The sequence below is a fragment of the Bos javanicus genome, chromosome 10, assembly GCF_032452875.1.
Source record: "Bos javanicus breed banteng chromosome 10, ARS-OSU_banteng_1.0, whole genome shotgun sequence".
Classification (NCBI taxonomy): domain Eukaryota; kingdom Metazoa; phylum Chordata; class Mammalia; order Artiodactyla; family Bovidae; genus Bos; species Bos javanicus.
Window position 1 is genome coordinate 12,844,924 of NC_083877.1, and position 16,036 is coordinate 12,860,959.

The 16,036-nt window shown below is 48.5% G+C and overlaps 1 protein-coding gene across 10 annotated transcripts in view; it reads right to left on the reverse strand.

The window, feature by feature from the left end:
• The window catches only part of MEGF11 (multiple EGF like domains 11), a 393,555-nt gene that overhangs the window by 80,663 nt on the left and 296,856 nt on the right, over positions 1 to 16,036 (reverse strand). For all 10 annotated transcript variants that reach the window (XM_061430127.1, XM_061430121.1, XM_061430123.1 and 7 more), the window contains exons 6-8: positions 9,205 to 9,451; positions 7,916 to 8,036; positions 1,302 to 1,438 (exon numbers count right to left, since the gene is read on the reverse strand). In XM_061430127.1, coding sequence (XP_061286111.1) covers positions 1,302 to 1,438; positions 7,916 to 8,036; positions 9,205 to 9,451 — 505 coding nt within the window. The remainder of the gene's footprint in view (positions 1 to 1,301; positions 1,439 to 7,915; positions 8,037 to 9,204; positions 9,452 to 16,036) is intronic.

Here is a 16,036-nt window from a genome sequence, read left to right on the forward strand (position 1 = left end):
AGCTATCAACCTGCTTGTCTCCAATGGTGAATGGGTTTTGTTGGCCATCATGTGCAAGTGGCAAGGGGTCCTGTTTTGGTTCCAGGGTCTTCCAGTTCCTGCCCCTGTGGCTCAACCTGCACATTTTCTCACTGGGAGAGACAGAGGGGATAGGGAGGTGGATGCAGCACATCAGTCCTGCCTCCCTTTCTTCCCTCAGAGACGAAGACTCCAGCAGAGGTCAGAGAGGGATGAGTCCCCTGATGCCACACCCCACATTCTATGCCAGGGATGCTCACGAGATGAATACTAGCTCACCAAGAGCTCAGATCTGGCTTAAAAGGCTCCAGGCTAGGGTAAACAAGCTTCAGGATGAAAATGGAAAATCTCTTTTCTGGGTATCACTAGGATTTGGGGCTGACTCCAGTGAGAGTTGGAGGAACCCCACTATGTTGGTCAGAGCCAGAAGGACTCATTGGTTAATTCAGCCCTGACTCCTGCTTCCTGATGTTACCTGGGCAGGGGAGGCAGAGTAACAAAATCCAGGTGAAACATGGATCCCACAGAAGCAGACAAGGGGTGTGAGAGTTTCCTTTCTACTGCCCATCTCTCTGCTCAAAGAGACAGATGTAGTTCAGACTGAGAGGGAGGAGATTCACCTGGATTCTGTGGACAAATGTCCTCCACCAAATCTGAATTCACTCACCATCAGACACCCTGGCTGTCATTTCTCCTTCTCCCAGAGCACCTTCCCTATCATCATGAAATCCCTCTTGCCATGGGAAACACACAACTCCGGTAACCCTCCCATTATGTATTTTATGGGTTATCCACTTGGCAAGGTTAGTTTGATTCTAGAACATTGGCGCCCTTGTTCAGTCTGCTCTTAGGCCACAGGCCTTCAGAGGATGCAAACTGATGTCAGTATCCTTTTGACAGAACTCATATCAGGAATAAAAATCTACTTCTAAAAAGAATAGTGCAAAATGTGTGAACTGAGAGTGCACACTCAACTTCTTTGATTATCGGTGCTGCTGCCTCCCTCCAGGAGGGTAGCAAGTAGAGGGTGGTAGTAGGTGCCCACCTCTTTCCCCAGGTGAGTCAATGCAAATTCCAGGCTTGGGTCACTGGGCTGGGGGAAGGTGGGTGCCCTCAGCAGGCTGAGGGCCAGGAAGGATGGATTGGCAGGAGGACTCAGAATGCTTTGTGAGAAAGAAACAGGAAAGCTGGCAGAAGGTTGGTAAACCTGACCTGTTGTCTGCAAGGCTGCCGTGAAAATGAGTAACATGACCAGTAAGGATGATAGCCAACAGCATCCTTACCTGTCTCCCATGTAGCCAGCTGTGCAGTGGCACTGCCCAGTCACGTGGTCACACTGCCCTCCATGGTGGCAAGGACAGTCCTGGCTGCAGTTCTGGCCGAACGTCCCCGGTGGGCAGGGCTGGGCACACACTGCTCCCTGAAACACAGGAGGGAAGACCTGCGGAGGTAGTGCTTCTGAGATGCAATCCTGAGGCCACCTTCTTCTACAAGTAGCACGGTTGCTACAGCCCAAGGGACCACCCCTATGCCTTAGTGGGACCTTCTCCCCAATCACAGAAGCACAGAAAGTTGGACACCATGACTCCAAAGCCACACTTTAGAGAGGGGCAGACTGAGACCAGTTTGCTTATCCAATCATTCAGCACATATCTAATGAGTGCCTGTTGTATACCAGACCCTGCACTAGACTCTAGGGATATAAAAATACAGGTAAGATTCGATTCCTGTCCTTCCAACCTACTGGGGAGAGAGAGACAAGAAAACATAACTAGGTGCCCTCACACTGGTACATGAGAAAGTGCTGAGCAAAAAAGAAAGCAGAGATGTGATTAAACACAGTGGTGTGGAGACATACATTTATCTCTACTTCTTTCCCAAACCCAGCTACCAGAAGAGTAAAGGGGAGCAGGAGGAACATATAAACCTACAAGGAGAAAATGAAGGGGAGAGGGGGCCACAGAGGACAAGAGATGTCACGCGGTGGAAGATGGACTGGCAGATAGAGGAATAGGATCTGCTGGAGTTTCTGCTTTCTCAGCAATGACAAGTGCCTGCAAAGGGAGCGTCGGAAGACAAAGCTCAGTAAAGCTCAGGAATCAGAGATACCAGGGGCCTCTGAGGGTCAAGGTGCTGGTGTACTGAAACAGGAGGAGTGTTTAGAAGTTTATAAAAGAGGGAATTAGATTCCAGATTTTTACCCCCATTTCAAACAGCCTTCCCAAGACCAGCAGTTTACTTTTAGGGAGGCTGACCCATGAAGGCTTCAGACACAAGGACACCAAGCATAGCTAAGGGGTGGGGACCATCAGAAATGGGGATCTTGTGGGATCTGCCTGCATAACAGTCAGACCCTCTGCTCTCTCCCCCTGCTCGGCCCCTAGGATTCTAGTGACCAGGCTCTACTCCCTCTTGCAGGGTTCTGGAGGATTTCTTCCTGGGAACACTGAGAGGTCAAACGGAAAGACCTACAGATACTGATATTTAAGGCTCCTATCAGTCAACAAGCCTGGCACCTCTCCTGTCCCTCAGGCTTCCAGCCAGCTTTTTCCAAGGATTACGGTAAAACATGAACAGGAGACCAGGAATCAGCAGATACTTGAAATGAGGCTCTAATGAATTGTGAGATGGTGGTAAAGCATGTTTTGGAGAAATATGGATTGAAACGCCAGCAGAAACACCTAAAAGATTTGAATCTGGTATCTTTCAGGAGTAGGACCTGTCAGGGGGTGGGAAAGAGGACTATTTTCCCTTCCCTCCAGTAGTAGCCTTGTGGTATGAGATACTGTATATAAGTTTAAAATTATACATATGACTCTTTGGTCTTTATCAAACAGGAATCTAAACTTACTTTTGTCTCCTGCTGCCCTTCTAGCCTCTCCCACACCAGAGATGGTCATTTCTCTTATGGAGATCAAGGATTCTCCCATAATTAATTAATCAATTAGTTCAACACACAATTATTATGCACCGATAATTGCCAACCCCGAGGAAGCTAGTTTAGTCAGGAAAATCCTGCTGACCAGAGTCATCTATCAATATCATCCAATTTACTTGTAATGAATTAAGCAGTAGGCCTTTTAACTCAGATTTCTCCCCTACATGTAAGTCAGATAGTGTGGGGCTGAGAAGGGGGGCTGGGAGGGGCAGAGATGGACGACTGAGTGGTAGAGGCAGTAGCCGAGGATGGTGAAATGAGTGTGTATGTGAGGAGAGGGGCAGGGAAAAGCTACTCAGATGAGGGGTCCCTCTTCTTCCTGGAGGTGGTGGGGGTGGTACTTTGGGCCTGCTTTTCTCACTGTGCCCCACAAGTTCTAGGGATTCTTGAGGGAAGGGAGGAGTCTTTATGGCCGGTTCTCTGCAATCCTGGGCTGGATGAGGACACTTTGACCATTAAGGGGGCTGTGTTTATACCACCTACATCCTCATCATGGAGCACAGTGGAGCCCTCCTATACTTACACACACACACACACACACACACACACACCCCATCCATCCACCCATCCATCCATCCTGTAGACCACAGACTCCCTTTCTCTTCAGAGTTTCTGAGACATGATCAGGGTTTCCTGAAGAGACCAATAGGAACGGTTGCTTCCTTTCAAGAATTCCTGGGGAAATCGAGCATCCTTGAGCCTTTTCTGGATGGGACGGCGAGCACCTCTGTCAGCCCCTGCTCAGTATTCCCCACCCACCGCTCAGTCCTCCTCAGGCTCGAGCTCCTGGGGCTGGAAGAATCTGCTACCTCGTAAGGGCTGCTGCCTGATAGGGTGGGAAGAACACTGGGCTCAAAGTCAGGACTTGGGCTCAAACCCCAGGTCTACCTCCTTCCAGATGGCCGAGCGAGGACAAGTCATGTGATAGCTCCAAGCCGCAGTTTCCTCATCTCTAAAATGGGAGTGGTAACCCCCAGTGTCCCACGTGGTTGTAAAGATTCAGTGGGATCAGAGATGGGAAGGAACCTTCATTAAATTAGAGATGAGTGGGCCCTTCATTAATATTCAACCCAAGCAGACCCCTGATGAGGTGGAGGCGGTAGGAGCCCATATCACCTGGGACAGGGAAGAGTGGGGGAGAACCACATAATCGATTGGTCACTGCTGGTTAGAAGAATAGCTTTTGGGGAGAGATGGGGGAGAGAGCAGACAGGAGAGTATCAGTCTAAAAGAGGGCTGTGGTCTTATGGTTTCTTTCCTGCTATTATGAACTGAATCATGTCCCCCAGGTTCACGTATCCTAACTCCCAGCACCTTAGAACATGACTGTGGCTGGAGACAGAGCCATTGGAGAGGCAATAAAGTTAAAGTGAGGTCATCAGGGTGGCCCCTAGTCCAATATGACTGATGTCTTCACTGGGAGAAGAGATTAGTACATAGACAGGGCAGAGGGAAGGCCACGTGGAGACACAGGGAGAAGACCACAAGCTACAAGCCAGGGGCTGAAGCCTTAGCAGGAACCAACGCTGCCAACACCTTGGTCTCAGACTTCTGGCCTCCCGAGCTGTGAGAAAATACATTTGTTGTCGAAGCCCCCCAGTGTGTGCTACTTTGTCATGGCAGCCCTAACACACCGGCCCTATAGTCAGCTGTGTGTATGTCTCCTAGAGCCGCGGGACCTCGGGCTGTGTGGCATTTAGAAGGTGGGGGAGATGCAGTGAGGCAAGAGTCCTATTCCTCAGGACTGGATGGGCCAAATGGTTCTGTCCTAATCTGGAAACCAGCTGCACATAAAGAAGACCATGGACAAAAGGAGCAGAAGAAAGGAGGGGGCCAAGACGGTGAAGGACTTGAGGTTAAGCCAATAACACAACGCAGCCTCTCCAGCATCTAATGATCACTGCTGTCCCGGGTGGCATGGATGCCCTCGGGGGAAAGTGAACAGTGGTTGGCTTGGGTGCTGTGGAAATGATCCAGGCTATACAGGTCAGGCTTGGGGCTCCATGAATAAAACTTCCCAAACCTGAGCTTCTAGGATTTTACAAATACCTCTGTTTGCTCCTCCATGAGGACTGGTTCTCTTTCCCAGCTCTTGGGGCCTGTTGTTTCCTGAGTGTATATGTGTGTGCATGCACATGCATGTATCCAGCCTTCACCATCAGACTGGGAATGCCTAAGGCAGGTGATCATATCTCCTACCTCCGATCCATCTGCGCTTCTCACTCACAGTGAACTCCTCACACCTGGGACTCCTCCTCTGAAAGGTCTCAAAGCCCAGAAATCAAGAGGAAATAGCCCCCTAGGCTCTTTGCAGAGGCCCTCTGGGAACGGGCTTACCACAACTGGGCAAGAGTCGTGTCCTGTGGGCATACACCGGGTTGCCCATACACCTGTGGGCATACCCCTACTGGCTAGGGGTCCCGGGGGCCAGGGTTCCAGGCAGCTCCTCTCCAGGTCTGCATGAAGCCTTGGTTCTTTGGGGACCTGCTCTGTGTGTGAGCAATCGTACTCTTTAGATCTCTGAGTGTGGCTAAAGCCATGTGGGGCTGGCAGGCAAATGAGGCAATGGAGGATAATAAAGGGAGGACCGCTCTGCCCTGCACCGTCCCCTTGGCCCCAGCCCTCTCCCCTCCCCTAGGAGGGGCCTCAGGCCCCAGGAGCAGCTTCTTTACACTGTGACTGCATGCACGAGGGGTGTTAATAATTCATACAAATCTGCAAGTTAAATGCTCTGTCAAAAATAGACATGCAATTGTCTACAATAAAATTAAAAACACCAAGTTCCTAAATCCAAAGGCTGCTATTGACAGAGTTTCCTGTCTGAAGGAACAAACCTCTCACTGTGTTGGGAGGGGAAAAAAATTATCTGTGTTGGTTTCCTCCCCGCCGCCCTCTTCAATCAGCAGCCTCCATCAGTCTCCAGTCTCTCTAGAGAGGACTTTACAGGTACAGGTCTGCCTGTGGCCTGTTCTCCCCCTACCGCATCCTGATCTGACCTCACTGCCTGCTGCTGGGTCTCTGGGGACCCAGCCTGTGAGTGATGGGATTCTGGAAGTTGGCTGGAGATGAGAGGGCCTTTACAGAGAGTGGTTCAGGGTGGGAGAAACGGGCAGGTGTGGGAGAGTCAGGAGCCACTTCGTTCTCCTCAGAAAAGACAGAGACAGATGGGCACCAAGAGTTTGGATTCAGGAGTCAAGACACCTGCATTCCGGCTCCACCTCCCTCTTCTCCAGCTGTGTGGCCTTGGCCAGGTCACTTAGCCACTCTGGGCCTCAGCTGCCTCATCTGAGAAAGGAAGGTATTAACAGACCAGTGGTATTCAAGCCTCTTAAAGCTGGGAGGTCCTGTTTTTATGTGAAATCTTACCTAGGACCTCTTAGTAGATTAAAATGGAGATGTGGGGGTGTGTGGGTCCCAGAGCCCCAGTTATTAGGCTACTTGCGCCCACCTTCACCTCCAAGAAACTCTCGGGTTCTGTGAAACACAGAAGAAAATCCTATAGTCTGGATTGATTTTTTCCAAATGCAGACCTGAAGACAGGGTCGGCTGCTTCAGAATCATCAGGGGAGCTTATTAAAAAGAGAGAGAGAGAGAGATCCCAGGCCCAGGACGGTCTACAGTGGAGTCTGGGAATCTCTATTAACCCCACCCCACCCCCATCCACTGCAACTCTGGTGCGCAGCCAGGTTGGGACAAGGCTGGACCATATGATCCCCCAGGTTTTCCCCGGCTCTAAAGAACTCTGGCCAATCTGCCTGCGTCACAGGCCCTGTGGCCGTTCCTCCTGCTGCTCCCCCGCCGCGACCTTGCGTTCACAGCCTCCCGAAATATCCTGCTCCTGCTCCACAGCCCTGTCCCTTCCTGGCTGCACAAAGCCCCGGCCCCAGGGGAGGCAGCCGACTGTGTCCCTGAGCTTCCCTGAAACGGGAAGGTCAGCCTCGGTGACTTGCTGCTTCTGAGGGGCTTGGGATTGTGGAGGGTGGGGACACTGACAGGGGGAACAGGCTGGCATAAGGGAGGCTGTGCTTGCCTGTGGCATCCAGGGACATAGACAATGAATGACAGGAGAGCATTTCAGTGTTTGCAGGGCACCTGGGGCCTGCACTGCCCTCATCTGAGCCTTCTGCCAACATGCCGCTCTGAAGCGCGGGGCTGACCGTTTTTATGCCAGTTGGTTTTCGTTTTGGCCCCGCCACATGGCGTATGGGATCTTAGTTCCCCGACCAGGGATCAGACCCTCCCTCCCTGAAGTGGAAGTGTGGAGTTTTAACCACTGGTCCACCAGGGAAGCCCCTGATTTTATCCCTGATTTAGGGAAGCAGAGACTAGAATGATCGAGGGCTTTTTTTTTTCAGGGCCAACACTATGTGAAGCCTGGATTCAGGCCTGTGATTTGATAAATCCCATCCCTCTTTCCCCAGACAAGAGACCTAGACTGGTGGAGGCTACCTCAGAATCACCTGGAGCCCACGTTAAGATACAGATCCCGGGGCCCACAGAATCAGAATATCTGTGTGCATCTGTGAGTATAGGGGTTGGAGGCTGGGAATCTGAAGTTCTATAAAGGCAGGGGGGCCATGCCTGCTCTCTCCCTTCCCCTGCACCACCTCCATCCTTACACCAGGGCCTTTTCACCACATCTCAGAGCCATGGCAGCTCAAATGAGTATGCTAAAAGACAGAGACAACTTATCAGAAGAATTCAACTCCTTCGCACACAAGGGACCACAGGTTTAGAAAGGTTAGGGAACTTGCTTCAGATCACACAGCATTTAGATATGAGCCCCGGCAGTCAAAGCTGTGTCCATGCCCCCCCGGCAGTGTCTGATGATCCCCATGACCATAAAGAGGATGGAGGCTATTCAGGATGGGAGAGGAATTTAGCTCTCCAGGGTGCATGTGAACGAGGGATGCTCAGACCTCTTACAGAGCCCCACCCCGATTCTGCAGGTCCACCTACCGTCCAGCCTGGAGGGCAGGCACACTCGCCAGTGATGTGGTGGCAGGTACCCCCGTTCTGGCAGGGGCAGCGCAGCTCACAGTGAGCCCCATGGCTCCCAGGCGGGCAAAGCTCCTCGCAGCTGCATAGAGAAGCAGAGGTGTGAGAGGCAGCAGCATGCAAAGCCAGTCCCAAGACTCCTGGGCTCTCTAGAAGTTAGTGAGTTCCTGGTCAGGATGAACTATACAAGGCACAAGGCCAGGAGAGGAAAGAGGGACTCAGACAGTGTCCTTGGAGGCTGTGTGCTTGGGTCAGTATGGGGGATGACTTAAGGGCTTTCGGTATAAAGAAGAGGGCTCTTCTGGGGTGGGAAAGCAGAGGAAACCTTCCTTAAGAGGGAGGCATTTTATTTGAGTCTTGAAGGTAAAGTTAGTTTCACTGGGAGAAGGGGAGGAGGCCAAGCCAGGCAGAAGGAACAGCACAAGCAAAGGCCATGAGAATCTGCCTAGATTCTGAAAGAGAGAATGTGGGCAGGCTTCCACTCCCTTCCAGGCTCTGGAAGGCTCTCAGCACCCCCATAAGCTTCTCTAGAAGGACTGGGCACTGCCGAGATGCAGGGGAGGGTCTGCCTGTGGTCTTGGTCTTGGGCCTTAGCTCAATGCCTTGGCCCTGGAGCTGGTCAGACATGGGGGCAGGAGGCACCCTCCATCAGAGATGTATCTGTGGCCAGATTGCTTGGGTGCTCCCACAGGATCTAAGGCTGTTGAGGTGGCCACTGAGCCTTTGATAGGGTGGTGAGGAGAACGTCAATCTTGCCTCTGAGGGGTCACAACTATCCTGTCCATGCAGACTCCCTCTCCTGAAAACAGGATGAGGGGAAAAGGCAGGGGAAGAGGACCAGGCACAGTAATCTCCCCAAATCTAAGCATGATATCTGCCCAGGGCCCTCACCCACTCTGTCTCAAATGGCCTAGAAGGTTCAGTAATGGCACTTGGATTATGATCAGAAGAGAATTCCAAGCCAAAATCTGGAGCCCAGATCAGGAAGGGTCTCCTAGAAGAAGGTTTAGCCAGCTCTTCCCACCATGAGAGCATCCATCCACGAGTCCTCCAAGCCAGTTCCAGGCACCCTGGGCCCTGGACAGCAGGGATCTGAGACCTGTGTGGGTGAGGCCTGGGAGTTCAGCCTCTGCAGGACTTGGGGCCAGAGTGCAGATTTTACAGCCAGAGCTTTCTTGATCCTTCACGTGTTTCCCCGTCTTACCCTCCCAGCCACCCCTCTGCATGTGTCCCGCCTGGGCTTTACTCACTAGACACCGGTGTAGCCGGGTGCGCAGAGGCACTCGCCCGTTTGGGGGTCGCAGCTGGCGCCGTGGCGGCACTGGCACAGCAGCTGGCAGCCCTTGCCATGGGTGCCTGGCGCGCAGAGCTCCTCACAGCGCCAGCCTCGGAAGCCAGCAGCACACACGCAGGCACCTGTGATGGGGTTGCACAGGGCCCCATTCTGGCACTGGCACCGGTTGCTGCAATGGGGGCCCCAGTGGTCGCTATCACAGCCTGTAAGAGAGGAGCGGGTCAGGGCAGAAGGATCCCCGTGGATTCTCCTGGATAGGGGCTGGGACCAGCCTTCCCATCTCTGCATCAATCTTCCCTGGACAAGAGGCAGCAAGGGGGTTCTGGTGGGAGCGTTCACCAATAACCTCCATCAGCTGGTCATCAACCTCTACCCCCATCCCCTAAAGAATCAAACAAGCTCAGAAGCTTCTTTTCTCAATGCATCTCTTAGTCAGGGTCATTCCAATCCAGCCAAGACTGGTCAATCCAGTCTCCCAAACCCTTCTTCTGTACTGGAACTCTGAAACCATAAGCTATTTAACCTTTGCCAAACTCTACTTGGTTGGCTCTCTCCTCCTCTCAGCCAGGCCTTTTCTCTTCCAGTCTGCCTCCCCTCTTTTCTGTGACTCTACTCCCCTTCTTGGTGCTGTCCCAGCCCAGCTCCCATCTCTCTCTTTCCATCTCTTCCTGAAACATTACTTTGTCTCACGGCTTGCATCTCACTTTCTGTGAACAGGTCTCCACACTCCCTGCCCCTCCCTGGGCTCCACTCCCCGTCACCCTTCCCATCTCCCTTGCACACTGCGTCTCCCTACCAGTAATGCTGACACCCCCTGTTTCCTTCATCTTCAGTTCAATCTCATTATTTTCTAAGCAGCTAACTTCAGAAGGGGCAGGAACAAGAAATGTTTCCCTGGGAGGTGACAGACAGCCTTGAAGATCTTTATGTGTAATTAAACGTTTCACAGAGTGATAGCTGAGCCAGCTTTGCAGAAATTCATACTCTGTGGCTGTGGAGAGGGGCTGAATGGCAGTCTTCAGGTAGGCTGCCAAGCCTGCTACCACTTCCTAGCCTGACCCTCACCTGACGCATACAAGACACACAACAAGATGTCCTCAACTCTAACCTCATTCTCTCAAATCCTGGAGTAGGGGTGCATGTGGTTAAGGCAAGGACAGGCATAAATAATGTACTAGGAGATGTTCAGTGGAGAAAAACACTGCTCCCAGCTAAGGAATCAGGCAACTTCCTAGAAGAGACGGCACCTGAAGTGAACCATAAAAGATGTCTCACTTGTCTATCAGAGTGACCAAAATGTCCTGTGTTACCATGGAAAATCCCTCATTCTGAGAAATCTCTCAGTGCCGGGCAGACTGGAATGGCTAGAGTCCCTACTGCCTAAAGATAAGGAGATGATTAATGGACCTTGTGCTCCAGTGATTCTAGGGTTTAGACACTCAGAAAGAAAAGGGGGCAGGCAAATGGGATTGGGGAAGGTGTCCCAGGGGCAGGCTCAGGATGAGCAAACAGACAGTGGTACCCAAGTGTTGGATACAGACAAAAGCACAAGGTTCCAGTGAAGCCAATGAGTACACGGGCTCTTTGGGAACCACAAGGGTGATGGAGAATCACTTTAGCAGCCCCACCAATCCTCCTGCATTACCTCCTACTTGCTAACCAAAGTCAAGTGGTCAAAGTCATGGAAACTGTCCATCACTTTAGCAGATGGAACCACCTCGGCCTGGAATCCCAGTCACCCTATCTTGCCTCATCCCTTTTTTCATTGTTCCCCCAATGCACATACAAGCTGAGCTGCCAAATTCTGAGTAGGCCTCACTCTGCATTTTCCACTTGGTACTACAGTGAGTGAGGCAAAAACCAAGTCCAATAGCCAAAGCAGTCTTGAGAAAGAAGAAAGCATAACACTTTCTAATTTCAAGCAAAGCTATAGTAACACAGATAGTATGACACCGGTGTAAAGACAGAAAAAGAGCCCAGAAGAAACCCATGCAGACATAGTCAGTTAACTCACAACAAAGGGGCCAAGAATATACAGTGGGGAGAGGGCAGTCTCCTCAATACATGGTGTTGAAAAAACTGGACAGCCACACCCAAAAGAATGAAACTGGACCTCTATCTTACACCATATGTACAAATCAACTCAAAATGGATTAGAGACTTGAATGTAGGACCAGAACCAGAGAACTCCTAAAGACAGCATAGGTAATAATCTCCTTGGTATTGGTCTCAGCAATGATTTTTTGGAGTTGACACTAAAAGCAAAGGCAACTGGAGCAAAATCAACAAGTGGAACTACATTAAACTATAAAGCTTCTATGCAGCAAAGGAAACCAACACAGTGAAAAGGCAAACTACCAATGGGAGAAAACATTTGCAAATTACATGTCTGATAAGGGGTTAACCTCTGAAATATATAAAGAACTTTTACAACTAAGTGGCAAAATAAATAAAAACTCAACCCCAAGCAATCTGATTAAAAAAATGGAGAGAGGATCTGAATAAACATTTTTACAAAGAAAACATGCAGATGACCAACAGGTACTTGAATAGGTGCTCGTAATTATCAGGGAAATGCAAATCAAAACTACACTAAGATATTACTTCACACCTGGTAGGTTAGCTACTATCCAAAAGATAAGAAATAGCAAGTGTTTGCAAAGATGTGGAGAAAAATAAACTTTTGCGCATTGCTGGTGGAATGTAAGCTGGTACAGCCACTATAGAAGACGGTATGGAGGTTGCCCAAAAACTTAAAAATAGAACTACCATACAATCCAGCAATTCTACTCCTGGGTATGTATCTGAAAGAAATGAAAACACTAACTTGAAAAGATGTCTGCACCCCCATGATCATTGCAGCGTTCTTCACACAAGCCAAGATACAGAAGCAACCTAGATGTTCATCAATGGACGAATGGATAAAGAAAATGTGTATACACACACACACACACACATATACACACACATATGTGTACACCCACACACATACGGAACAATATTATTCAGCCACAAAAAAGAAGGAAATCTTGCTATTTGTGACAATGTGTGTAGACATTGAGGGCATTATGCTAAGTGAAATAAGTCAGACAGAGAAAGACAAATACCATACACTCTCACTTATCTGTGGAGTCTAAAAAGCAATGAACAAAAATAGAGCTCATAGATACAGAGAACAGTTTGGTGGTTGTCAAAGGTAAGTAGCAGGTGAAAGGGGCAAGGTAGTCAAAAGGTACCAACTTCCAGTTGTAAGATAAGTAAGTTCATGGGATGTAGCATACAGCATGGTGACTATAGTTAATAATTTTGCATTGTATATTTGAGAGTTGCTAAAAGAGAAGATCTTGAAAGTTCCTATCAAAAGAAAAAAATTTATAACTACATGCGATGTTAACTACGCCTACAGTGGTGATTATTTCACAATATATTCAAACGTCGAATCATTCTGCTGTGACCTGAAACTAATATAAACATATATGTCAGTTATATCTCAATAAAAAACCGAGTACAGTTATCATTACAAGCTGCACTCACACTGTAAGAGGCGCACAGGACAGAGAGTTGGGGAGCATGCAGCAGTCGTGTGTCTCCCGCGTCACCTTCTCTCTGGAACATCTACTCAGTGAATGGAAAGACTAGCAGAATTACCTAGTGTATCATTTCTCTATCTCTTTTTGTTGCCAAGCACATATAACTAAATTTGCATGAGTTTAACATACACATGATGTGATTCCATTGTAGTAATAATAACCACCACATTTTAAATGCTCACTTGTGACACTTAAAACGGTGTGAATTAGATTTTATTATTTCTCCATCTTACAGATGAGGAAATAAAGGGTCAGGGAAATTATGTGATTGCCCGAGGTTATAGTCAAGGGTAGGCCAGGTCACTGCCCTCAGACCTTGGCTCTGTATTGGACTGCTGGAGTCCAGAGCCAGCGAGTCCTTGGTGCATCCCAGGGCAGACTTATCAGACATGTCACTTATCAGAGGAGACCTCCACTCACTGTGTCACAACCAAAACCCAGTAAGAAGTAAAACTGTGCCTCTGATGAGGGATCTGGGTATCATCATGAAGACCATGAACTAGCACTTGAGTGCTTTCATTCTTTTACTTGTTCATTCAACCAATATTCACCAAACACCTACTAGGGTCAGAAAGTGTCCCACCCTCTTGGAGTTACAATCGAGTGGGGACACAGTCTCGGGAGCAGCATTTATTGAAAGTGTCATGATAAGGGCAGTTCAGGGCATTAGAGAAGAACATGGAAACGCAATTCCATTAAGCCTGATCTGGGTTCTCAGATCACAGATTGGGGTGTGTGAGTGTGTGTGTGCATGCATATATGCTGTATTTATATGTGTGTATGTATGTTTAATGTGGCTCCAAAGAATAAAAAAAAAAGAAGCAAGAGCTCTATTGACAGTAGAAGCCCATGAAATAAACAGAAAATATCTGTAGACTGACAAAGCAAAGTAACTCGGAGTCACTACATAAGAGCGAATAACCCCTCACGTCCAAATTGACAGGAAGTAGTTCCATTCAATTTAGAATATTCTGATTAAGGAGGCAGGGAAGTGTGTAATCCATTCCATAGACATTCCCTCCAGAGTGATTAAGTGGAAAAAAAAAGTTAAGGTTCACAGGGATAAGCTTCAGTTATCTTAGAAAATCTACTTAAAAACACCTCATTCCCTACAATGACAGAGAAATGAGGCAGTAAGTCAATTATCTACCCTGTTGAAGGTGAATAAAAACTATCATCATTAAAATTACAACAGGACTTCGCATTCTTTCACAGACAATCGCAAACTCTTTCCAATTTGGCCTTGGAATGTCACCCCCTCACCGACTGTTTTTCTGTTTCGGTCACAGATGCTCCTTACTAATTATATTTGGCTTTGGGTGAATTTTTCAAGTGGGTGTATCTTCTCTGGACAGTGAGTGAGGGCTGAGGGGCGCCCGAAAGTCTGTGGCCTGGCTTGTTCTGTTCCTTTAGTCCGGCCAACTCTTGCCCTTCTTAGCCTGCGCCTCCCCAGCTGACCCCTCTGTGCTGTGGGGCCCAGGTCTGGGTGCTCCCCCGCCCCCACAAGGGGAGGGGCTACATCTCTCTCTCAACCTCTGACCTTCAGCACAGACATACTTTCAAATTTCTAACAACACTTGAAGGAGCAGCGAATACATGCCAGGCCATAAGATAAACGCATAAAGTAAAATTTCTCAGTTCTCAAAACAGGAGACTTCCCTGATGGTCCAGTGGTTAAGACTTTCTTGCAAAGCTGGGGACGCAGGTTTGATCCCTGATTGGAGAACTAAGATCCTACATTGCTGAGGAGCAGCTAAGCCCCAACTACTGAGCCCACACGCTCTGGAACCCATGTGCCACAACTAGAGAGTCTGCACTGCAGTGAAGATCCCGCATGCCGACCCTAAGACCCAACACAGTCAAATGAATAAACAAACATAGAAGAAGAACAGGAGCCTACAAATCAGTAAAATAACATTCAAAATATTCTCACAATCCCTTTATAGCTGGTGCTATTCATAGCCCCATTTTGCAGATTAGGAAACAGAGGCCAGGAAGGTGAACAATCTTGTTCAAGGTCACAAAGCTGGGGAGTGACTAGGTATCTGAGCTCTAACCCCTGCTGTCCTGCTGGGCATGGCCTGGTGTTGATGGAAGAGGGGACGTGGGATGTCGGTGGCCAGCCTGGGCTTAGATGACCACCATGGATGACTCACAGGAAGATGTGAGAACAGAGGCTTATTTTCCACAAGGGTCTTATCCAGGAACTGGTTCAGGTGGGAGTGGTGGTCATAAGGCCCAGGTTTCTCATGACTGGCCCTATTTCCTGTAATTTTATCCTCTTCAGATGATTTATTTCTTCTGAACTTTTTCTATTGTCATATAACATGTATAACATACATTTTGCCATTTGAATCATTTTTAAATGTACAGTCAATTCAGTGACATTAATGACACTCATGGTGTTAAGCAGCTATCACCGCTATTTCCAAAACTTTGCCATCACCCTCAACTGGAACTCTGGAACCATGAAGCAATAACTCCACATCCCCTCCTCCCATCTGGCAACTTCTAATCTACCTTCTGCCTCTATGAATTTGCTTCAACTAGATATTTCACATAAATGGAATCATACAAAATTAGTCCTTTGTGTCTGGTGTCTATCATTGAGCATACCGTTTTCAAGGTTGTTCCACAGTGTAGCCTGCACCTGTATTTCATTCCTTTTTATGACTGAATAGTACTCTACTATTCTACTATCTGCCACGTTTTGTTTATCCATGCATCTCTTGAGGGACACTTGGGTTCTTTTCACTGTTTGGCTATTGTCAATAATGACACTATGAACATGGGTGTCTCAAGGACCTTCTTAGATAATAAGTCCCTACAACTGAGCGACTGAACTGAACTGAACTGAAAGATCACTTATTAAAGGCACAGTTTGCTATGTTTTTATGCCTTTATTAACTTTTATGCAGAGTACATCATGAGAAACGCTGGACTGGAAGAAGCACAAGCTGGAATCAAGATTGCCGGGAGAACTATCAATAACCTCAGATATGCAGATGACACCACCCTTATGGCAGAAAGTGAAGAGGAACTCAAAAGCCTCTTGATGAAAGTGAAAGTGGAGAGTGAAAAAGTTGGCTTAAAGCTCAACATTCAGAAAACAAAGATTATGGCATCCGGTCCCATCATTTCATGGGAAATAGATAGGGAAACAGTGGAAACAGTGTCAGAATTTATTTTTGGGGGCTC